This window comes from Cimex lectularius, unplaced genomic scaffold (assembly GCF_000648675.2).
Source record: "Cimex lectularius strain Harlan isolate CLEC.00 unplaced genomic scaffold, Clec_2.1 scaffold7, whole genome shotgun sequence".
In the NCBI taxonomy this organism is placed as follows: domain Eukaryota; kingdom Metazoa; phylum Arthropoda; class Insecta; order Hemiptera; family Cimicidae; genus Cimex; species Cimex lectularius.
The window spans coordinates 776,509-803,754 of record NW_019392731.1 but is presented as its reverse complement, the minus strand read 5'-3'; the positions used below and the strand labels follow the sequence as shown (position 1 = coordinate 803,754).

General features: G+C 32.4%; 1 protein-coding gene across 1 annotated transcript in view; it reads right to left on the bottom strand.

Moving 5' to 3' along the window:
* The window catches only part of LOC106663917 (acetylcholine receptor subunit alpha-L1), a 104,655-nt gene that overhangs the window by 37,786 nt on the left and 39,623 nt on the right, over window positions 1-27,246 (bottom strand). Inside the window, exon 2 of the mRNA XM_014389159.2 lies at window positions 1,199-1,243. Within this exon, the coding sequence (XP_014244645.1) occupies window positions 1,199-1,243 (45 nt within the window). The remainder of the gene's footprint in view (window positions 1-1,198; window positions 1,244-27,246) is intronic.

The following is a 27,246-nucleotide window of genomic DNA, read 5'->3' as shown; positions in this document are numbered from 1 at the left end:
TACAAAATCGACACAAATAAAATGCTCATATTTTTCAATTCAATTTTAAATTTTGCTTTTTTCAACAAATTACAGCGTAAATTGAAATTATTGAGTTCTGAAAGAAAATTTAATATTTTTGGAAAAAACAATGAATTTTTGAGTTTCTGGTATTAATATTTTAGAAGGGAAAGAAGTTAAAAAATATGAGAAAAATAGCGCAATTACATTTGAAAATAGTAGATAACCCAGGTCTGCTTAACCCGTCCACTTTTTTTTTACCGGCATAGGGTCATAGCCGACATTACTCAGCATACCCCCTTTTTCTGAGCTTTTTCCTACACATCTATGGTCATACATTCTGCTAAAATGTACATCGAGCATGTATCTAATTCAATCAATATTGCAGTAACATGTATTTACAAACTCACACTGGGAGTAAAATATTATACCTTACCTAACTAATTTGTCAGGTCAGCGGAGTATTCTATATTCCACCACAGATCCGTCCGTACAGTTAACCATTCATGCAAATATTCTGACATATAAAACTTTTCAAACGTATGTACAATTAACAATTGGGGAGACACCGGGGTATTGCCATCCTATCATTACTCATCCCTATACAAATAGACCTAAATAGTTTAAGGGGCACTCTATATTCCGCCACAGACCAGTCCATTCACCACTTATTAAAGTTAAAATCTAATAATATTTACCAACAGATTCTACGGAAAACTTACCTTTGGAACCGTAGTTATTTTTACAATAATACAAGTAGCGAAAAAGCACAATAGTCATCTCATTTAAAAGCTCACCGATGCTGAACTCAGAGTTATAAATTGAAAATTAAATCTTCTGAAAAAAGGGGTTCTTGAAGAATTTTTAGAAAAATATTTTCTACTCATAAACAATTATTAACCAAGTTGGAAAATATATGTGCATAAACAATTATATTAGGAACTCAAGAAATAAGAGTAACGTCAGGTGTGTGTTAAGTCTGTCAGTTCATAATAAATAACTAATCAACAAACGGTATTAACTACTACACTAAAACAAGAGATTAATGAGGGTAAGTTCAAACAAAACGTTTGTACGGACGAATCAACTATTTTAAATATTTATGTTTTATAAAAAAAAATATGCTTGATTACTTGGCTGTCTTATTGATTACTTACTACATCTACATTGTCAAACTATAAAAAACAACTATACTTACATGCTCGAGCCAAACGTTTGTTGTGAGGATCTGGTCTTTCAGGTTCTGTAAAAGAGAAAAGTTATTTTTTATCGCATGGATATTTTTATTATAAATTTATAAGTAGAAAATAGCGATTATATGAAATTCGAAAATTATAAAATATATATAAATAATATAATCATATACATATAAAATAAAAATTATATAAATATAAAACAATAATATAAATATAAAAGAAAACTATTTTTTAAATGTGTAAACTGTTGGAATTAATTTGTTTTTTTAAACTTTCATTTCCTGTATATATTTGTAAATTTAAAAATACACACATAAGGAACATTCTGTTAAGAAAGTTATTTAAATAAAGTTAAACTACTACAGTTACATAATTACTAATGATTATTCGGAGATTGTGAGACTCGGTCTGGTGTGTCGTAGATTTTAGAAAAACAACGTGCCATCGTTTCGATCTTTATTGAGATCATCTTCAGGGCTCAAAGTGTTTGTTTTCGGTGTAGATGTGTCATTATTGGGGGTCGTGTTGATAGCGCCCAATAATAACACATATACACAGAAAACAAACACTTTGAGCCCTGAAGATGATCTCAATAAAGATCGAAACGTTGGCACGTTGTTTTTCTAAAACCTACGACACACCAGACCGAGTCTCACAATCTCCAAACATTAACTAACGGTTACTAACCACCACACAAAATTATTAATAAGATGTTTTAAAAATATATGTATTTGAATTATAGATCTGACGGTTAATACAACGATATGACGAGAAATATTAAATCTTTAATGGATAGCAAATGTCGCAAGGTAGAAATATGGCATAGCTTCATATTTGAACCTAAGCCTATTGGGAACATTAAACGCGAATTCCACACTCGGCATAGTCGGCCGTAAGCATAATATAATTGAAACTGATTCTTCGGGTGCCACTCGGTTATAACGGGTAATCCAAGGAATGCGAGTGTGTTCATATCCCGACCGCAAAGTTGTTCCGTTCGGTGAATTCGAACCAGAACATGGATGTTAATAAAGAGAAAGCATTTTTTATTTGGGAAATGGGGGTCCGACGGTCAACTAATTGAAGTATTGTAATTCAAACCGCCAAATTTATTGAAACCAGGTTTTAATTAAAGGGTATCTACGACTGGTATGTCGGTTCGGTATTTAATGTACAGAGAGATAAGCATTAACTCTTTTTTCATAATTATGTCTGTTTGTTATTATTTTTTTCTTAATTAATATTACAAGAAATTTTTTAGATATTATTCAAAATTGTTTTTATTAAAATCACGGTAGTATATATAAACATTATGTAAATCTCTTTTTTTATGCTTTTTAATTAGGTTTAGCTATTAGTTTGCTTTTCGGGTAATTTCCTCTTGATTCTGTTGAGTTATTAACCTGGAAGTTGGTCGTTTCATATTATTTTAATAAGTTTTTTCTGCCAGACGGGATTTGTGTGTAAATATTTAACTTGTGTGTATAATAAATTCTGTTGATTGAATTTAGAAATTTCTATGAACATGTAACACACAGACCCAACACTGAAAATGGTGAGAAGCCGAAACGCGTATGACAGAACAAAAGAGCGAAGGCACCAAAAAGATCGGAAACTTGCAAATTTAAGTGTGTGTTATTCATACTTTAAATCATTTTAAGAACAAGATGTAATCAACTTTTAAGATAAAAAATAAAAATAAACACAAAGGACTACTTGACTACATTCCACACCATTAATAGTTCAAACACAAAGGATAAATCAAATTTAAATATACAATTGGGATATATAATAATTTACTCTCGCTAATAAAAAAAGCGGAAGTTGTCTAATTAATTGCTAAATATTTACTAAAGTTCTGATAAAGTTAGGGCGAAAACAGATACTTGAAACAATCCCTGTGAACATAATAGCTCCTTTAAATCACTTGGGGCTGGTCGAAACTTTGTCTATCTGATGTGGTGATAGGCTGGAAGATTGATCCCTAATAACAGCCCATTAAGGGTTATTCCAAGGTTATCTATTTTTGGTCGAGAGGAAACATTTTTGCTTTCAAGAATTATAGATGGATCTTTATTTTTCATTATTTATTCAGTGTGTTATAAATGAAAGCGGTTATCATTATCAAATAACTTTTTTTAATACTTGTCGCACATTTGATTTATACTACGGACATTCTAACAGTCAAAAATAACATTAAATCTATAACGGTAATATAATACTGTAAATGTTGAATATCATTGTATAAAAAAATTATTTAGTAAAAAATAAGCTGCAATGAATGTATATATTTTTAAAAATTCCCATTGAAATTGTTCATTTGCAGTATATTTTAGAAATGTTTACCAATTAAATCAACATTTATGTATGCAAATAAGTACATCATTGGAATTAAAAGTACGTTATTTCCGTAACAATATGTCATACGCTGGAAATGAGAAAATATGGGTACGGTAAGGTGGATAAGCCGGTTCCGGCAAAATTCTGATTTCAGCGATATTTGCATTTTCATGACGACATTTTTTTGCACCACAAGCAAATTATGTGAATTCTTCTTTTCTCCATTGATCAAATATATAGTTTTCAAACATTATGAAAACATTTGTGCAAGTCCAACTTTATTGTCTCAAAAAAAAAATTGGATATAATTTTTTTTTGTCGAAACAAACAAAAACGACTGCTAGGTAAGACACAAAACAAACTGCAAAGTCTCTAAAGACTAGTGTTTCTTAAAATAACGCGGAAATGAATACTTGTCCCTCAACTGCGGTTGATACCGCACTTTTTCTGATAACCTAACTCTTATGTACAATAATTCCAAATTACAGATAGACACTGGAGCAAAAGGGAAGCATCAGAGTCATCACAAAAGTCGCTAGTGATTTAAAATAAATGCAATGGAAATCACAGTATCTGACGAAAGGAGAGTTAAATTGAATTTGACAAACCCCAAGATCAAACAGCGAGTAGGTGGCAGGGTAATTGCACCTGACCAAACCCCTTGGAATAATTATTTCAGTAACCCAACTCTGTGTATAGATGTTGATAAAACTGAAAGTAAAATGCCCCGATTTACATACTTTCGGACAGTTAGGTAGCCATAAAACCACATGCGTTTGCTTTTATCTCGAAACTAGTCTTATACCAATGCTCGATGTTGCGTGGATGTTGCTGGTTCAGCATATACTGGGAGTGGTTAAATTGTCTAATTGCCCTGTTAAATACAAGAAGTTTACTTCAGGTAGGTTCCATGGCATGAAGGTATAGAAAGAAACGTACAGACTGACCAACGAGTCAAACAATCGACGATGGAAAAATGACTTGATAAAGAAATACTCAAGCACCGGTCAAAAGCAGGAGGTATGAAGCAACCCAGGAGATTCATAAATTACTCAAATAGGAACATTCCTAATCTGAACTACAATGTAAAGAAAACAATTCAAAGAGACTCTTACTGCTACAGGCAAACGGGAATTTGAAACATGAACACGTTTTCTTAAAATTTGTTACACTTTTTTAAAAAACAAACTGCCTTTCTTTCTTATGAGTTCTTGGTGTGTTGTCTTGTGTGGTTATTTTTCATCCATAGACAATGGTGTTGATTTATTGAAGAAACTCCAGTACTTTCATTTTTTATTTTATTTTGAATGCAAAACTTTTGCCAAATCACTATGAGGGGTTATGGAATAGCACGAATTGCTATCTTGCTGAAATAAAAAATTAAAACTCCAGAATTTCTCCAATTAATCAACACCATTGTCCGTGCATAACTTTTAACATTGACCTGAAATATTTACGACCTTTTAATTTTCCCTGATTACCGTACATTTCAATTATGATTATTTAGAGCCCGCGAGATGCGGTCTGGTGTGATGTGGGTTCAGAAAAACATGTTCTTTATCGTGCATAAACACCACACGTTTTCACACACACACACACACACACACACACACACACACACACACACACACACACGCACACATACACACACACACATCTTTCAGTTATATTTTAAATGGTTCGGAAAACACTATTAAAAGTTTAAGAAAAAGAACGTTTTACGATCATCATCTCGAATACAAAATAAGTTTTAACAGTGAAATTTTTCGCCTTTATCGGCTATTTGTAAGTTGGTAAATTGCGTTAGCAACTCCCCTTCTTTCGTACACCATAGTAATGAAAATTCAGAATTGATGTTCTTAACTGAGTCAAGTTACGCTTTTTAGTCTCCGATCTCAAAGAAGAAAAGAGTATAACATTAAATTGTAATTTCATTTCTGCGTCGGGGCACTCTATAAAAGTTGTGATAATGTGGGAGAGTACTGAATAAAAAGGAACTTGCTTTATTTTGGCCCTCCTTTATTTTCATTTCTTTTCGTACGGTAAAACAATCCGGTTGAACTGCAAACAAATCAGCTTAATAATATTAACAAAAATTATATTTTCTTTTCATATATTTTTTCATATATATTACATACATTTATGTAAATAATATTAATATTACACATATTTTATTATTATATAGTAATTTCATATAATACTAAAATGTATAATTAATATATAATTTTAATTTATTAAAAAGTAAGAAAAGAAAGAAAATTTAAACAAAACACATACAAAAGAAACAATAAACATAGAATAACCTAAGCAGAAAAATTGAACAAAATATCTACACTAACGAAAAAAAAAGAAAAAATTTCAATACAGAAGTTATAAAACTCAACTCTAACCTAATAAAAAACGCCAATGTAAAAATGAAACAAAATAGACGAAAAAGAGACAATAAACATAGTAACCAACCAATTTAAGTGGAATTTTTCTTTTGAGTGCTTTGTGGTTTTTGATTTAGTTAAAGGTAGAAAATCAAATTTGTCCAGCACAAAAAGCTGAATTACTAGATTAGCCCCATTCCCTCGTTGTAATCCACCACTTTTTTTCCCCATGTTGCATAAAGTTTCGGCATTCTGGTTGAAGGAAAGTGTATACCAGCTAGAAAGCTTATTGAAGGAAGGAGTTGTTTTGCAATTTGCCATGCTCTACCATAAATTTTTTCAACGAGGTTGAAAATTTAGTTTCTTTTACAAATTTTAAATTTAACAGTTTTTGAAATATTTAGTATTTTTTGCCAAAAATACATTGAAAGTTTTAGAAGGGTCCTTCCTTAAGCTAAATTTACGCCCTTTTCTATTTATGGATTCTATTTAAAATAAATAGTTCAATACGTAGAGTAATGACAAAAACCGTAGATAGTTTGAAAAAACACAAATTGTTGAAACCATGGTTCCTACCAACTTTTTTGTTGCATGTGGGGTGTAAAAGCATCTAACCAACTTTGTCGTACGAGTAGTGAACCAACCTGCATAAATTTGTATCATTGTACAATCATATACATAGAGAACAAATAATAAATATAGCTTCATAAACAGGAAATAAAGATTTCTTTTAATTATTATTTAAAACCCAATTACTATGTGCTGATTAGCGCTATGGTTTTACATTTCTCCCATTCTCATGTGTTTGCTCACAAAGTCGACTTTCGGTTTTTGTAAATTTTTTAATAATACAAAATAATTAAACAAAGGACGAACATTTTCCCTCTGTCTTAGCTGCTTGATAATTTAAAATAAAATTATACAGGGCTTTCCATTTATTCTTCCTCCGATTTGCGGAATGTCAAAACGGTGCCTTTTTCACCAACGCGGAAAGGGTTTATTCTGTATGTAATGAGTTTGGGAGCCGAGATTGGGTATTTTGCGGGCACATGACTCTGTAACGTCCCCATGTTAAGCCCCTTTGAGCCTGTGGCATTGTGCGGCTCTCCCGTGGGTCCCCTCGCCCACTTTTATATGAGCTCCCTTTCAAGGTGTAAACTCTTCCCGTAGACAAGTTAATACGAGACTCTCAGAATCACTCGTTATTTGAAACTCACAATGATATACCGTGACAAAGGAACACAATTCTCCGAGGCCTCTTTCGAATTCTCGTTTGCTGTTGAATATATTTTTAAAACACATGAGAAATTAACGTAGACCTAACGCCGATGGAAAATCTCTAGAGAAATATTACTTTTTTATTTCAACAAAGATCCCACATAAAAATAATATTTAATTAAAAGAAGTAACTTAGGTCATTGACCACTAAATCCTCAGTGAAAAATAAATGAAGCAATTAAATAAACAATAATAATAATAATAACGTTCAATTAATTAAGGGTTTTTGATGGGATAAAAAAAGTCAGCGTCACGAGCGGGATTCGAACCCACGACCTTCGACTAGATACGCCGCTACTCTACCACTTGAGCTATCGTGACTTCGATCCACTTGGACACTAACTTCCCATCGCAACCCCACCTTTTTTAAAATTTTCTCTCGTATCGAACTTCGTATTGAAAACTAGTGAATTTAATAATAATAACTATTCTTTTTATAAAAACTTGGTTGATATAAGAAAGTCAGTGTCACGAGCGGGATTCGAACCCACGACCTTCGGCTAAATATGCCGCTGCTCAACCGCTTGAGCCATAGTGACTTCGATCCAACTCTCCTTCTCAACCAACAACTGTTCCAATTTTCCCTCTTTTTGCCATTTTCAAAAAGATCGAGAGGATCGACCACGATAGCTCAAGTGGTAGAGAAGCGGCGTATTTATCCGAAGGTCGTGGGTTCGAATCTCGCCCTTGACACTGACTTTTTTTTATCTCAACAAAGATCTTACATAAAAGGTATATTTAATTGAAAGAAGTAACTTGGTCAATTAACCACTAAAACATAAAAGGATTAATATTTAATAATAATAACTTTAGAACCACCAGACCAAAATTTACGAATTTCGTATTGAACTTCATAAACCACCGCACAATAATTATCAACAAGAATTATTTTTATAATGAGTCGGTTCGAAATTATTCTTAGTTTGTTTTATTTATGATGAGAGACATTACTAGTTCTTTAATAAAGCAGTAATAGTGTGTTTATTTGTGGTCAGACAAGATCATTCCCGCTCAATCAACAATTATTTTTGCTTAATCTTGCACATTAAGTTCAATAGAATAATTTGAAGTGTTTAAATTATATTTTGTGTGTTACTGACTTTCTTCAATATTTTTTCTCAAAAACATTGAGAATGAAAAAATTATTTTATACCTAACTGACCTCACAAAATCATCTATAAACCTGATCTCCTTTAATATAAAATTATAAACATTTATTACATACAAATCGAGAGTGCGTGCGTTGCTTGTCCCCTATACTATCCCGATAATATTAAATTTCGTCATGTTTATAGAAAAAATTAATAATTAAAGTAAACATTAATCATTGTCAATTTGAGGATTTGTTGGTGAGGTGGTCTTTTAATTAACAATAAGAGTTTTTGAACAGCGTCATTAGCTCCACTCTAGCTTTAGGGTTTTATTAGCCCCATTAGTGATTATAATAGTTCCTTATTTATGCTTTAAGTAAATAATAATTATGAAAATTTGTTTCCTTCTATTGTTGGCAGAAACAACATAGATAATTTTCTGCCATTTCTCATCTATTTAGTTGGCTGCTTGGCAATGTCTACTTACAAGAACCTCGAATAATTTTAATTTTTCTCGACTTAGTTGCAGCAGATCGGTAGAAAGTTTAGACGAGATTATATTGACGAAGCCTATCGTTTTTCTCTGTTTTGGAGTGCTTAATCTCGTATGAGTTTTCACCTGGTCCATTTTCTAATTATTCCTCTTTCAAGTCAGTTGAAAGTTTGTCGATCTCTTTGTTGCTCGGTCATTAGTGTGCCCATGGAACGAAACAGTACAAAACTTTTTTGACACATTTTTGGGCTGGATTCACAAATTTTTTGTAGCTATTTTTGCGTCATAGATTTCGTGCTATTCTCTCCGCATGTGCATGGGTTGTATTCCGTAATTTTCAGGAATTTTTAATTTTGATGTTCCACTTTTTTCTATGATGGTCTGTCTGTTAGCTTAGGGGCGGGTTATGTTAGATTACTAATTATTAGGGTTATGGATCAGTTAGGTTAAATAAAGTTAGGGCAAGATACTTAGCAATTTTTTAATACGAAATTCGAGGTAATATGTCAATGTCAAGGGTGGGATTTGAACCAACCCTCTTCTGAACTGTACTCCGATGCTCGATCCACCTGTGCCACTGTGATTTCGATATCCGAGACTTTTAAAGACGGGTTATCAACGTTGTGTTTAAACAGAGGAAAATATAAAGAGAGAAAATATGCTAGTTGTACTTGAAAATAGGATAAATACATTTTGTTTGCCGTTCCTGTTTCCCAATGATTTCTCGCTGTGCTATATATCCATGGTCTTACCATATATGTCTATGCTTTGGATGCAAAAGTCAACTTATGAAAAGACATTGGCATTTAAACCACGGTTTTTCTATCATATGTACTAGCTCGGGTGTTCTGACTTTTGAAAATCTCCTCTACCAGAAAGAATTGCCATTTGTGATATCATTACGGCATATTTTTATTAAGTTATACGTAGCAGTCTTGGAGTACAAAGGTTCCAATATTACACACTTACACCACTCACGTCTGGAGAAAAGTGATAACGCGGGCGAAGTAGCGAAACCCAGATCGTTATGACTTATGATCTTTTGGCATCTGACACTCCCGAGCACATTCCAACCAAGAATAAGCCATACGAGGTTAACTCACAAACACTTATAAAGACACAGAGTAATACGTCTAAAATAATTTAAGGCTTTTCATTTGTTGGTTTCATAAAAAGTTGGCGTCCCAACCGAATAATTGCCCTTGAGTACGCACTCTATCAACTTATTTAATAATTCTACATATAATATTATTACTTCTAGCATGCATCATGTGAAAATATTTTACGCATAAATGTATTTATTATCACGAGAGGAATGGGAAGTACTTTGTATACCGAGGGAAATGGAGGTGTTGATATGGGCTGAACGTTTTAAGAATATGAGAGAGGGGTGTGAATATATATTTAGCATATAATTTACTTGTGCTATGAACCGGAATAACCTAGTTAACGATATGCCCTGAGCCTAACTTTGGTGGGCAGGACGGATAAGACTGGGGACTAACCCTGGGTTGCCAACAATACCGGATTATGTAGTTCTCACGGCATGACTTTAGTAGCTTAATTCCAATTAATTTTAAATAATGAAAAATTGCTGATATAAAAAGCTGTACATTTTTAAAAATTAATTAAGGTTGACTTTAAAAACCAAGAGGAATCACCATGCATTAAAAATTATATTAACAATTAATCACCTGAGAATAAATCATTTTGATTATTTTAGATCGGTGTTATTTTTTGATTGGGTCCTATTTGATCATTATTTTTACCAATTTTTCATACCAAAATTTAAACTATTTACCTACTAAATCAAGACATCGGTACTTGGAAAACGAAAACACGTCTTACGTTTTATTTTCCAAATAAAAAATACAACGAACTGTTTATTGTTAGACACATATTTTAATAAATATTGGATAATTTACTTTTTATACTATGTAAAGAGTGAACTACATATAACTTTTTATAAATATTTTTTATATATACTGTAGCAAATACTATACATATATTGTTTATAAACGTTTTTCTTAATTGCTAAAATAAAGTTGTATTATATTTTTAAATTATGTCAAAATCAGAGGTTATAGATTGGGGGGAAAATAAGGCCGTAGTAACATATTTTATTACATTTTTTTAATATTCTTTTGTAGAATGTATACACTATTTTGTGGCCCCAGGAGGCTGAGTTGTTAGTGTTATTTCCCACGCAAGCGGTTCTGGGTTCGGATTCAGGCATAGCTTATGAAATTTTATTGTAAAATACATGACAAAATATTTTAAATAAAGTGGACCTTTCGTTAGTGATACCGGGTAGTTGGAGGTTAGGTTCTCGCGTTTAGTTTTTTATGCTGTTATGTTGTGCTTCGTTTTTTTCAAATAGTCATTGTCATTTTTGTTGGATTTATGTATCTCCCCAGTTTTTTTTACCACCTTTAGACTAAATCCACGAAAGGGACTGACAAAGATAACGCCATACACGCACCCTACCCCTCACTGACGAATAAAATGGACTTGATTTCACAGAAATCTCACAGCCCCACTGACAAAGCCGAAATCAGTCCAACTCAGCAATGCTATAACAAGATAACGGTAAAGACAAAATTGCATCGTCATTTTTATATGAGATAAAATTGTTAAATATAATTAGTTTATTTTTGCAATATTGGAAGAATTATTATAACATTCATGAAAGTGGGATGTAAATATTTGAATTTTAATTACCGACTAACGGTTCTGCAATAACAATACTTCAAAGCATAAACACGATATCATACTGTTTCATACATATTTAATTGGAACGATTAATCGATTATACGTTGAGTGCTCGTACATTTAAATGTGTTTTAATCCGGCACTAATTTGATTTACCTCGAATCCTGAAAAGACTTTTTGTTCAATGACAAAGGGGACTGGCCGCAGAAAGAGCCGGGTTTATAAATAGAAGACTTTGTGGGTGATGCAGGAATAGGATTAAGAGATTAAAGAGAATTGAATAAAGGTAATATTTTAACAATTTAAGCTCTTTCCTTTAGAAATGTTGTAAGTAGTAAACTTTAATAAATTTCTGTTTCCATCTGTTTATAAGTTAATATAATAAACAATTTAAATGAAAGAATTTGACGTTAAATTGAAATTATGAATATATGTGCTATTGATTAATGGAAATATTATTCACACAAAAATCAAAACACGGGATAGAGCGTAAGGCTAATGTAGTATTAATAAACTCATATTTATTTCTGGGTAAATTTTCATTTTCGCTCATCATTCTCTCATTAACTTCATGGAGTAATTTCAAAGCTAGGTAATTAGCCCATAATAATCCAATGGCAACGCCTAAAATGCTCACCTTTATTTGACTTTCTGCAGAACCATTAAAAAGGTGTACCAATCAATAACCCATAAATTAAGCCACAACGAAACAATGTGTATGAAGTTTGACTGGGACACAAAGCGAGATCGGTGAGAACAACGTTACACAGTATGAAACAAAAACGTCCGAACAACAAACAAAGAATAGTATTGAATTAGTTTGGTTACTAATTAAGTTGTAGTTTTTGGAGAACAATGCGCAAATGTGCAAAGAGAAATTCCATCTCTATCGTAAAAGAAGCATAAGGAAGGTTTAATTTTATTATCAAACTGTGTACGTTATGTGAATCCTCAGAAACGTATAAGTGAATTATGAACAAAACCCGAATTACGCCTGTCAGAGATAAATTAAAGCGCTCAGTTCGGATGTTTCTTTACTTTAACATGTAAATTAGGGAGATTTCATGCTTTGTAGTCATATTTCATTTTCGTTCTTGTAGTTCCTGTAGAAAATCAGTTAGCCGTGGATGTGTATATTATCTAGCAATGGTTCAAATGTTTCTGACTGTAAAATATAACCTGACGAAGACACTAATTATATTGCATTATGAATTAGAAGAAAGTCACTAGCAAACAAGTTACTATATACCTGCCAATAAACATTTTGAATGTTGTGTTTTTTTGGCAGAATGTTAATTATTTAATTTCTTCTACAAAATGTAACCTTTATTTCATATAAACTGATGATTTTCAATAAATGTGTGGTGATTAGTCATAGTTACTTCACACCAGACCGCATCTCACGATTTCTAAATAAATATCGATTAACCGTCACTAATCACCACACATTTCTACACGAGAAGAACGAAGAACATGGGATTCTATGAACAAATTGCAACTACATATGGACACGAAGCTAAAAGTATACTGAAGGCCATCGCCAACAATGAGAAGAAACTCGCATCGGCTCTCAATCAGAGAACTTTTTTGCTGAAATGTAGACAACACAAGGCCCTGAAGATGATCTCAATAAAGATCGAAACGTTGGCACGATGAAGAAAATGTTTTTCTGAAACCTACATCACACCAGACCGCATCTCACGATTTCTAAATAAATATTTTCAATAAATTTAAAGATTTTAAATATATCATTAGGAGTGGTAAGGTACATTTACATTCATTATTTAGAAGGCTTAAACAACATTTCAAACGTATAAAATTATTATCTAGGCAAGTTTATAACCTTTTTATTTTTAAGTTAGTTAAAGGTTTAGATTATTGTGTTTTGTAAGTCAATTATAACTTAAAAAGCACAATGATTATTTTTTCGACAAACATTTTAACCATTATCAAAAACATAAAATTTGTAATTATATACATATATTGATTATAAATTACAGACCGTACAGAGAAATCACATAATAATATTGAATAATAAAGGATTATAAAACATTAAATTCACTAATTTCGTGGTCCGCTTGACCAATTAATACATTACAATGTTCATCTCAACTAACAACCTTAATTAATTGTAATAAAACATTAAGTTTTAATATTTTACAATACATATAATAAATGAATATTATGAGAAAAATACTTACGTAGTTTTAGTTGTAGGTTGTTCAGTAAAAGGCAGTTACTCAAAAATATTCAGTTCATTTCTGTTAACTTTAGAACACGATCATTTCAAATTTATTGATAATCATTTTGCGTAAACTTTCGTAGAATAGATCAAGCTAAAAAATATTTCTCCATTTAAACCTTTTTTTAACTCTTATAGAATGTGTCGGTAAGCATAAATGGATTGTACATAAACCAAATTTAGGTTTGGCTGAGCGAAATTAATTTGTTCATTCAATACAACTTTGAATTTTCCAACTCGTTAATTTCCGACATGCAGGTTTGTCAAGTTTGCTGGTTTTGCCGACGTCTGGTCATGTCACCCGTGTTAATATGGACTTTTCTTCTTGGAAAAGAAATTAGTTGATTTATGTTTCTATTTTAACAATGTTAAATAAAAAGAATTATTTCAAATTTTTCCAAATATACCGTTTGTCTAGTGGAGATATATTTTTCGATTGGATTCCATATTCTAACATAATTATTTTTTATTGAACTTACAAATGATTAATATTGAAATAAAAGTACTTTTATCAACATGAGGCATATTAAGGGTTTTGATAGAGTTGGTAGTTAATTAAAAAGTGAATAACATAAAATTATTAATGCGGTTTTCTGTATCTGTGAGAAGGTTGCCTTAATTCTTTTTTTTCATTTTCTACACTCCTGGTTTTGTTCGATATTATTTTTTAAATTTATTTTACAGATCGACAAAATACTACAATTCTAAAACATATATTATACAATACATATGTACATTATAAATATTAATTTAAATAAAATGTTTTCAATGATAAACTTAATGTGTAGAGACATTTTTTCTTATGTAGAACGATTTTGAGTTGTTTTATTTATTCTCATACATTTCACTTCAACTCTAAATTTTGTACAAAATAAATTTTTCCTTAAAAAAATATTTTGCCTAGAAAGGTTAATTTTCTTTCTACCTCTCCTTCTCTCTCTCTTCCTCATTCTCTCTCTCTCTCTCCCCCTCCTTGCCTCCCACCCTCCCTCCGGATCTCTCTCTCTCTCTCTCTCTTTCTCTCTCTCTCTTTCTCTCCCTCCCTCCCTCTTTCCCTCTCTCCCTCTTTCACTCTCTCTCTCTCTCTCTCTCTCTCCCACAATTCTCTAAACCATATAGTTACCATTTTATTTTTAATTGTTCGAATACTAAAAATACTGTTATCCCGAAAAAATGAGAACAAAATCATCACCAAAAAATATGTATTTTAATATGCATTGTTGTGAGTATGGTGCTCGTTTATGTTGTATTCCAAAATACCTTATTTAAAAACAAATGTATTTTTAAATGAGCATTTATAGTTGTAGAAAAAATGTTTACCCTATGGAAATGAGGTGTGATGTGATTTTTTTAATATTAATTTTAGTTTTTGAAGCATTTTTCAGTGTCAGGAAGAAAGTAGGTCCCGGTGCATTTTTGTAACTCAACACCAATGATCGAAAACCTTCTTTAATTTAGTATTTAGACGAAAAAAAATAAAATAAAAGCTAATCTAATGGGGATAACGCTGTGCAATGGAAAGCTGATTTTTGTAGATTTGGGAATACATTATCGTCTAAAAGTATGCGCAAACATTATTTTTAAAGTCCCTCTTTTCTTCCTTTTACTTTACCATATTGCTTCAATTCGTTTTAAATGATTACGAGGAACGTATTAAATCGACGATTTACTACAACCGTTGTTATAACTATTTGTTGCATTTGCAAAAAAAAAAAAAAAATTATAGAAAAATAATATTTTCTGTTTTTATCGTTACAATTTTCCTTCACCATCTCTGTAACTGTCATAATTAAATTGAGAAATAAAAGCATTATTAAGTTAAGAGAAAAATGATAATACAAAGACATTTTCTAAGATAAAATAAATAAAATCCTAGCATAGATAATATTAATGAATGGAATTGAAATTCCAGTACAATGAAATATTTTCTTCAGAGAAATGAAAAAAAAATTACTTTTTTATATTAGTAGGTACAAATTTTCACTATTCATAAGTGCAGTAAGTACATTAAATTTATCAAATATAATGTGTATAAATATAATACATGTAATATATTACTTACTAATACAAAATGATTCTTTTCTTTATTAGAATCGTGTAATTATGAAATATATACCAGATCAATTTTGAAAACGTGTGCTCCTGCTCTGCACATTTTCTTTATTGTTTTTTTTCTAAGTCTAATAATATTTCTTATTACTATGAATATAATTTATTCTTTAAAGTGTATTTATTTGAGTACAAATTGAATTTACATTTACAGGGCGACGATTTTAATTTTTATGGGAAGGTGTCTCCCACTCTTTTACTTTTTTCACTTCAATTTAACTTTTAATGATGTTTAGGCAAAATTCTCAAACGAAAAATCAGTTTTTTAGAAAGTTGATTAACGTATTAAAAGTTCCAGGCTGCGGCGCGCAGAAATCCCACTGGGGCAAATTTCAGAATTTGAAGTGGGAGCCCGTCGTTCGGGATCGGCAGGATTCGTATTTAACCGGGATCAATATCTCCCAGCACAGACATTCACTCGCCTCCGTCTTTCGACGCACTCTACATTCCCATTAAGGCTAAGGGAGGAAATGACAAGTTTATTTTGGCACAGTTAAACCGTTTAACTGTCAGGTAATAGGAGTTCCCTTTATAGCCGGCACTGCCGTCTTGACTTGCTTTAAATTTTATCCCCCGATCACCCCTCTCAACATCCGGTCCTTTATCCGAAAGACATTTGGATCTTTTAATGATCCATTAGACCTCATCCGGGATGTCGGGAATGTAAAAATAATTAACGAACTTAACTCGATGATTCCTCTCTAAAGTTGGACGAAGTACTAACAGACTGAGGTCCTCATTGTGAAATTCATTAAAATAAAAACACAAATTTTTAATAATGAATGTTAAATGTAATGAGCCATTTACTTTTTAATATTATGTAAAGATTACAACAAACATTCAATTTTTTATTATTTAATTTTGGTCAAAACACGCTTTTATTACCTCTACATTTCGTATGTACATTTCTAAACGTTTTAAAAATAATATGATCCCAAAAATTAGATACAATAAATTATCATACACGCTTTAAAAGTCTATTACCTCTACATTTCGTATGTACATTTCTAAAAGTTTTAATAGTTAAATATAAAATATTTAGAAGAATCCTTTTCCGATTTGTGATGAAGAATGAAAAATAATATGATCCCCAAAAATTTGGTATAATAAATTATTTCAACAAAAACACAATTAATGCGGAGCTGATGGTTCAAGTGTGATGAAGGAAAGAGAATAATGAAATGCCAAAACTTTGTTTTAAGAAATTAATTGTTCAAATTTATAATACAAAATTTCATGTAATTTATGTTTAGATGGTAGTTCAATGATGATCCATAATATAAAATAATCAGATGTCTTATTGTTAGCCGTAAAAATTTATTTGAGGAAACCTAAACCTAAAATATTGTTGCTGGTGATACCATGATGGTGAATAGAGGAAAATGATCTTTAAACTCTGTTGACAAAAATCAAAAACTATTAGATATAATTAATGCTGAGGAGATGGTCCAATGATTGAGCATGAAGAAATAATTAGATCCCAAATGCCTGTAATAATATATTATTTCAGCAATTGGAAAATATTAATATATACTTCATAAATGATTTTTTTTTTCTGGTGTTTGGTGTTTTTCCTGCTCGATATGACATAGCTTATAGTACTCGTTCTTCAATATATATTACAGAAATACTTCCTTTGTAGGAGTTGAAAAGATTAATTCTGAATTCCCCACTGGCATTAATAAACAATCGCTCAATATGTAATGTTTTGTCAAAAAAGAGTCCCTAGGAGGATTTTAATTGGGCAGAAATTTATATTCACAGTTCAAGAAATGTATAGTTTCTATGATTCTGGTACCGGTGATAACTTGGTACACTTCTTACGAGACTGCTCCGCTTTAGAATTCTTTAGAGAAAAGTACATATATAAAAAGTTGCTTTAAGAACCAAACTTACATGAACGAGGTGCTTACCGTAAACGATGAGCAAAAATTAACTAACAATAAAAAATGTTTGGTAAATGTACTAATTTAAAAATTACTATTTTAAATCTAAGTTTGAGAAGGAGATCGCGAGGCCACTTTAGACATCTTAGAGGATTGTGAAAGGTGATTTTATGCAATAGTCTTTATCTACTTGTTATGGTTTTAAGGACCGATAGTATTTAAAAGTCTTTGCAGAAGGATAGATACGATGTAGGACGCTTAGCAATGGTTCGAAGGATTTTGAACTGGAGGAAATGGGTTGTTGGAATGCTGGAACGCTTGGTTGAACCTAAGGGTTCAATTTGTCCACATTGCTTGTTGTAGTGATAGTGAAATGGAGCTTTGGTAGTTAGATCTGTTGTCAACTAGCCTTTAGAGTAGTTTATGTTGGCTTTTTCAGTTAAATTTTTTTAATCGAGTGTGAGGGTTTCCAATCTAGTATTTTGTCGATTTAAAGTTAGCGGACGACAAGGAGAAGACGTTATAAGACGTAGGGATTTGGTTTTGTTGAATCAGACCTTTCATTTCTTGAACCTTTTTCTTCCAAATTGTAGTTACGATTCAGGAGATTTTTCATGGCCCCTGAAATAGGACTGATTTTGTTAGAAGGGAGGCAGTATTATAACATCTTAACAAATAAATACATTTTTTAAACAAAATATTTACTATTTTTGATATGTTTAATAATGATGCTGTAAAAACTATTAATGAAAAAATAGACGAGTTAGTACGTCACCCTTTTATTGTTCCTCATTTTACATAGATTTTGTATATTTGTTCTTTTATTGTCTAAAATAGATTTGTGCAAATTTATTTCAAGTTTTTGATCTTTTGTGCTAATCGCAAAGTTATTGATTAATTCAGGCAAAGATAAAAAACTGGGCCCCTGTATTTTATGGTTTATTTCAAACTATATTTCTGCTCACCGTTAGGTTAATTACAACCAACTTATTTTAATATAAATCAAATTAAACGAGATCAGCAATTCATGAGGTTTCGTAAAAATTATTATATTCTGATGGTTTGAAAGAACATTCACGAAAACACCGAAAAATATTTTAGTGATAGATTAAAATTTTAACTGACAATTTGTTACCTAGTTTTTCCCTTAAAACGCGTAAGAGGCGGGCCTTCAGTTTCCTACGAATCACGTAAATAAGCGAGAGGATTTCTGAAACACAATCCCATTCTTCAACACGAGCGGTTTGAAGCTGTTCGAACTATGTCTAACTTGTATTGTCCCATAATTGTTCTATAGGATTCATGTCAGGAGGACGTGTTGGCCAATTGACTGTGGTAATCTCTTATCATCCAAGCAATGGGAAACAACTCGAGCTACATGAGGTCAATTATTATCATGCATTAACCCGAAGTTATCCCAAAAATGGAGCGAATGGGACCACCGCTTCCAGCAGAACTTTCCAATGTACGTTAGTATATATGTTTCCCTTTTGGGGTCGCAATGACATCAGAAGGGCAATGAGGTTCTTTAACGTGTGCACCTGCCACATGGCCATATTACACGTTTAGATTTTTAAGATAGGAGCGACACAAAGTGGTTCAGTGTCAATCCTGTGAAATTTGGTCTAGTCTTTGCACCCGACCGTGTGCCGCAAAGCTAGTGGACAACCATTCACATGGTGCCGAAATGCATCAGCTGATTAACCGTGCTATACTATTCAGATAGAGAAGGCCACTCTATCTCCCTGTGTATAGGGGCCCCACCAGTGTCGGAACAACCGGATCCTCTACGGGCGAGGTTTTGTTTATAGTGGAATTTCTAACCACCTCCTAGGGGAACACTGCCTTCGGTGAAGGAAGCCTATAAAGGCACCACCTTACAACAGACTCTTCTCTAAATAGCCGCCCGGGGGTTCACCATTGGCCATTACGATTCCATTCCCAAATAGCACCTAGCTTGGAACGTGGAGAACTCTTGACCGACCCCGTAGTTCTGTTGGGTGTGCACCTTCCCCTGTCTCGCAGGATCTTGTACCCTAACCTTTTTGTGCTACTGCTCAAGAACCCGCCTTCTGACTCTGTACGCATTCGACTCTGTAGGCGTACTCTTCATATCCTCGCATGCTTTACGCTTCCTTCGTCCGTTCATTCCATATGCACACGGCGTGTGCTAACGGAGATCATACGCAAAGAGACATACGAATACAGCTTGTGCTTTAGAGAGTTCGCCACGCTCTCAAGGCTACATCATTATTTTATGCCTGGAAACCCTCCATGCATTCAAGGGTTAGGAGAGGCCTGTAGGAAATATTCCGTAGGATCAGGATTTTCTCAAGCATATGTACTGCACTGTACTCAATCTTATGTACTGTACCTTAGTACAGTCAAAGATCCACGTTGTATCAAAATTACGTTGATTCTGCCATATCATGACTGACCGTCTTTGAAAAGACTGTGACTCCAGTATGGCACATGGCGCAACGTTTTCTCCACCCACAGTCTGTATCATGTGACTGTCACAAACCAAACCGGCATCTGTGAAGAGAACTTGCTACCACTTGTTCACGCGTCCAAGTGAATGCTGAGTTGAATAGTCGCCTTTTTACTCGTTGCTTTGCATGTGATTTCATCGTTTGGAGTTTACTACCTATCAATCAATCCGTTAAATGACAGTTCCGTAGTGCGTTATGAGTTATAAAACGATCGTCTCTAGCCGATTACCTTCTCTTCGATCGAGACTTCTGGTAGACCTAAACCACTGGATGGTAGAGCGTGGCAGACTCATGACTTCCTTTATGTAGCGGGCGGTAAACCTTCGTTGGCGAAAGCATCTACCCGGGGGATCTGCTCGACTTAAAGCCAAGCTTTTATGAAAAAAATTGTTGTTTCATAAAACAAATAAATTAAATCACTCGACAACTTTCTCTGGAAAGGATGAAATTGGACTGATTTTCTTTATTTGTAATATAAATAAAGTAAAAGGATTAGTAACAATATAATGGTCAACAAAAAGTTATTAGTGATGAAATCTAAGTCGACTAATATATTTATACTTAGTAATCATTGCAAATAAACAAATAAATGCGAGTGTTCTGGTTATTCTGTATTAGAGTATGAAATCATTAAATTTAAACAATTTTTATATTTTTCATGCTTTAACACTATTTGTGTCAACCTGATTAAATTGATAGTTAATTAGCAGACGACAAAAATTAAAAGGCTATATTGTAATTTTTAAATTTTATAGCTTTTTTCAAACTTTTGTAGTAAAAGAACACATATTTTCCCTCTATGTTGCTTAGAATCATTCGTTTTTCACATACATCGTAGATTAACAACTTAAATTAAACAGCAAAAGTTAGCTTGATCCTTTAACGAACTATTACCAATATTTACCTAATATTAGGTTAATTTTTTTTCAATTTTTGATGATTTATGATCTACCTTAAATAAAAAAATGATAATTTAGTATTATCTATGAATATTACATTTGTAAAATTAAAATCTTAATTTTACAGTTGAATTAAATTTACATGTAGATAATTGTAGTTTATCTAGACGGTTGTTAAACCTTTGGCCCTTACAAATTTGCCATTAAATTCAACTTCCGGCCTTTTGGCATTGTGATATTTCTCAATACTCATTTTGAGATGTAAAGGAAACGTCAACAAGTAGATGGTATAAGACCACACCCTCTGGCTACATTGATCCTCCCTCTCACATAAAACGCCCTTCTTATTTTCCATCTTATTTGTAATTCGCTGAACGGGTGATGAATTAACCGCGTTTTAATAACGTGTACTGACAATTTTATTTTCCAAAAATGGACATTTATTAAATATTTATACCTTTTTTGAACTAATAGATTAAACTATATTTATAAAGGTTACGGTTTTAATAAAACTGTATTCAGTGTTCAGCATGAAAATGTTTCGTTAGTAATAACATCAATAATTTCAGTACTTACTACAAGTTATGTTATCGCATATTACTTTACATTGTTACATAATCCATAATTTTTATACATTGTGATGATGAAAAATGACTCAACCGAACCCGGTCACTGCATATCATTCGAGTTTTTTGGTTTGATTCAGCCCATAATGTAACTCAGTTTCATACAATTATACAGCCTTATTTTAAAACAAACATAAATCGAAATTAGAGATTAAACAAAATAGACGACGATTGCCTAAGGTTGGACAAGACAGTATTTTGACGTATGAATTATGCGATAAACAAATTAAAATAAATTTAATAATTTTTTTACTCCTTTATTTTAAAAAACACATGAAAATTTAGTCCGCCATTACCCAACTCTATTTTCATGTGAGGTGTTTACTGCTAATGATTATTTGGAGACTGTGAGATGCGACCTGGTGTGACGTAGGTTTAGAAAAACATTTTCTTTATCATGCGAACGTTTCGAACTTAATTGAGATCATCTTCAGGGCTCAAAGTGTTTGTTTCCTTTGTAAATGTGTCATTCATTATTGTGTGTCGTGGGCACTCTCAACACGACACACAATAATGAAACATCTCAAGAAAATGTTTTTCTAAACCTACGTCAAACCAGACCGAATCTCATGATCTCCAAATAATCTATTTTCATGTTTTATTTTTTTCTATATTTCTCTGTTAATAAACTTTTCAACTCGTCTCATAGATTAATCCAAGCTTTACATTGGCTTTTCAGTGAAATTTATTTACTAGCTTTTTCTGTTTGCTTTCATTTTAATAACAAATAATCCCTTAAACAATGAAATTCTGATATTGGTGTTGTACAAAAGTAAATATCGACATAAAAAGTATTAACTTATTTTCAGATTAGTTCAGTCAATGTTATACTAACCATCATTATTGATAATTTCTGTTACTTTTTACGTTATTCAATAACCCCATCCTCTGCAACCAGTTTGCTATTATATTGTTTTAATTGACTTGTAGCAATAAATTTTATTGATTATAATTAATCTGACGCTTGAAGTCGGTCAATAATAAACAAATTTGCCTTTTTACCAAAATAAAACGATATCGTTTATGTTCACTGAAAACCCTATTTTGTTTGATATCCGTATTTAATTGGAAACGGTATTTTGTGAAATTGACCGTTCCATTCTCAGTAAGCAGTTTACCGGCAAAGGATTCAATTCCAAAGTATAACATAATCTTCTTTGGGTGTTCCACCTTTATAAGTGCTTAATTGAGGTTCATTTTCCTTTCCCTCGTGATCCAAACTGTATTGTTAGATATAAATTGTTTTTCACCCGACGTCTCAGTGTGTATGATTATCGAGTTGCTTTGTAAGCAAATTTTAAACAATATTGCTGTCAGTTAAATTTCTCCACGTTAGCGAGTGGGCAAAAAAAAAGGTAACAGAACAAAGTTCTTTTATGGGAAATTACGTTCCTTTGAAACGTCATCCCTGCACATGTCTTAATTCGTATGCCTTGGATTATTTTCCATCCAGCTTGTCGGTCGTATTCGGCTTTCCTCACGTTAAAGAAAAACCTCACCAACCTGACGAAATAGACTGCGTTTTATTTTATCTTAGTAATTGATAGATTACAATTAATTAAGGTTACCTTTGACAAATGGCAAAACGAGGGAAAACTCATAAGGTGGGGTTGAGATGGGGAGTTGATGTCCGAGTGGATCGAGGACACGATAGCTCAGGTGGAAGAGCAGCGGCTATCTAGCTGAAGGTCGTGGGTTCGAATCCCTCTTGTGCCATTAGCTTTTTTTCATCTCAACTAAAAACCTTAATTAATTGTAATGTATTAATTGGTCAAGCGGACCACGAAATTAGTGAAAGTAATTGATAGAATGAATTCAAGTTTGCAATATTTAAAGTGAAAAATGCGAAAAGCTTAATTAAAAGTAACATTAAGACATATTGAAAGTTTATATTGAGCTGGTGCTAAAATAATGATTTTGAAAAGGCAGTCAAAAGTATTTTTAATTTTTATAAAAAGAATTGTTCATCACAATTAATACATCTTTACCATAAAAATCTTTATTTCGACTCACAACCAAGTCTTGGCAGGCGTTTTCGGATTCACCGCGTTCTCTAAAAATTTTATCACTCAAAAAGTGATCAAAATGTCTAAAAAAAGTGTAGGCTAGAGGTGAATATGGTGAGTGAGGTAAGGTTTCGTATCCTAAGTCCTTAAGTTTCCGGAGGGTTGGCATTGCGACATATCGCCTGGCGTTATCGTGAAGAAGAATCGGCCCCTTACAGTTTACCAATGTTGGACAAAGACGTCGCAGTTTCCCGTGCTTTTTATCAATCTCTTGGCAATATTTCTCTGGTAAGATAGTTTCACCACAATTCAGGATATTGTAGAGAACAACTCCACTGTCAGTACACCACCAAACAGTCACCATAACCTTTTTTGGGAGCGGATTTGGTTTCGGGAAGTGTTTTGACGCTTCATCCTTGTCCAATCACTGTCCTGTACGCCTCCTTCTATCGAACAGAATCCTTTCTCATTGCATTCGATCGAAAAACGGATCATTTTGGTGGCCCAGCAGAAAAATTTCGAAGCGTCGATTTCTTCGGGCTTCGGTTAGTTCGTAAATTTCAATATAAACTAAAATTTTTTTGCATAAAGGATAAGAGTTAAAAGCATTTGTTATAATCCATTAATTAGATTTGAGGATGTAGATCTGTTTACTAGACAAACACTAGCGAAAATAAAACAAATTTTCCAAACTGGCATTAATTTTGCATAAACCCAATATATCTATAATGTTTTCCATCTTCTCGTTCAATTCGCTCATAAAAGTAGAATGGTAGGGTTCGATCCATTAATTTAAACTACTTGTGAGAAGTGATCCAGCTCGATATTATCGACATTGCTGTAATAAAAATGAAAGATTCATTCCCTTGAAATTTTACTAGGAGAATTGACTAACTAACAAAATTTCTTTTCGAACACTCATAATTTTATGTTTTAGAATTGTTCAAAGTTAAAAACCTAAAAAAAATATTTTGTCTATTAAATTTATTATCGTCGCAGAAATTGTTGCAATTGTTTGATTGTAAAACTTTGTACTTATTTATTAATTTAGTATGAACGTTTTATGTGCGCGTTGCTTTTTTGCTTCCTTATTGCTTTTTTAAGTTTTTATTATTTAGTACTCAAAAAACTAAACCTTCACGATATTGACGATATTTTACTGAGGAAGTTTGTATAGCTGGAGTATTTTCACCCAAAAAAACAAATAGCGATGTAGTGTAGGTTTTACTATAATTTAGCAAGCTGGACGTAAGTGTCGCTAAACAGAGGTTCTATCAAAACTCTATTAACTTATTTTATTCAATATANATATATATAATTTCTGTTCTGTTTTAGTCATCTTTCAGAAAGCTTTGTCAAATATGTTATTTGAATTTTATTAAATTTAAGAAATTTTTGGAAATATGTTTTTTATACTTTGTATTTATGAAAAACAAATTAAAAATAAGCGAGTATGTTTTTTGGTCACAATAATCGGATTTTAAACAAAAACGAGCGATTAAGGGGCGAGGTGGTTTGAAGCCATTGATATTTCAAACGACGTGGCGGGTTTCTGGAAGGGTTAGGGTAAATCAAAATCAATTTGGCAAAACATATTTTGAGGTCGTGCATGGGTAATGGCGTAGAAAGGAGCTTTGACAATTTGTCTGAGGACTTTTGATTGGGAGAATTGGATTCGCTCAGTATTGGAAGGGTTACCGGAACCCCCCAGCTCGATTCGGTATGACCAAAGTTGTCGCAGTAATATGTTGTGTAGAATTAGTTGGGTTGGATGGACGAAACTGGTACGCACCTCACTTTGAAACAACGGCCAGTTAAATAAGATTCCATGATCAAATTCTAAGAGGATCCGAAGTGTTTCAGTTTATAAAACATTAGACGGTGCAACTCTACATTAAGCCTGGATACATCGAGGAACTCACCCAAGATCTTTCTTCTCAAGAGAGAAGGAAATGATGTCAATAACTCTGAAACCTTCCTGGATCTTGGTATGATGGCGACGGAAGCCGAATTGCCGAGAAGAAATGATTTTCTGTAAATCTAAGATTTGGACTAAACGTTTTAAAGGACGTATTTTGAGGATTTGGCCATATCGTTGGGAGGTTTTTGAACGAGAATGCAGAAGGAATCATTTCATATGAAATAAAAGTGTGTGGTACGTAGGATATTTCTTTTTATTATAGTGAAAAACGATACATCCTTCTGAGGAAGGTTTTGATGTACAAAAGAATTTGAATCTTTTTTCCGAAAAAATAATATGTGTATTAATTTATAACATTCCTTTTAATAATAGTTGTTACTTTTCAATTTTTCGACTGTAAAGTAATTGCTTAGTTATTAATTTTACTGTAGTTTGGTAGTTTTCAATCATTTCGTTTGCTTTTTTTGTCTTATTTCTTTACAGTTTCCTTTAAAAATTATTAGATTTTCGAAAGGAAACGGTAAGAGGAAAATCCTTTCTAGCCGGTATGAAAAGTTTATTTTTCAGTTATAGAACAGCAACAAAAAATAAATTAATTTGTTTTAAAAACAAGTGCGTAAAATACAAGAATATTACAAACAAGTTAGCAAATGACGACCTATTTTTAGTTAAATTTCAACAAAAATACTTATTGATTAAGTTTACCTAATAGGCAAATCTTTCTTTTTTCTTCGTGCTCTTTCTCAAACTAGTGTGGAAGAAAAATGGGTTTCCAAAAATCAAGAATGGGAAGCAAAATAAAATGCTCGTTTTTAATGTTTAATGATTCATGAATTTTATGCTACTTGTGAAAAACAGAAACAGGACAATGTTTACATTGTTGTTGTAATAAAATGGAATTGTTAGTTTATTTGAAATTTTAGTGGGAGATTGGATAGGAACAAAATCATAAATCTTGTAGAATTAAATATTTAAAAAAATAATTATGAACTATATCTTATTTCTATGGTCAAAAAAATATGTTAGTGATGTGGTGGTCGCAACAGTTTAGGCACTCATCACTGAAAGATAAAGGTCCGTGGTTCGAATCCAGAGAGCCTGCATTCAAAACCCACATACCTTCAAATAGGCTTTTTTTTCAAAAACCACCGACACCCCGAGGTATGATATGACCTCCGCTGTTGCGAATTCTCGTAAAAAATGTAACTTTTCAGTTTGTTTTCTATCGTCAAAATATTTGTTTAGTTGTTGTTAAACAGGAATGACAAGTTAGTGCGTTATTTACTTGGAAACGGTTAGGCTTTTCTATTTCCCAAAATATTTGATTAATGGAGGCAACCTTTTACGATGAACGAAACCGGAAGCCTATTCATATAAAAACCTACGTGTAAAAAAAGTTTGTTATATTTCCTTTTCTCCCGTGGCACTGATGAGTCATATCGCTCGAACGGTGTGTCAGCCATAACTCTTTCACTGGAATTTATTTCGCTGATAGAATCGACTCTTTCCTCCCACGCCGCGTTTTTTCTGGCCGGTGTAAAAGTTAAAAAAATATCGTTGAACAGTTCCTCCGAAAGGCAATG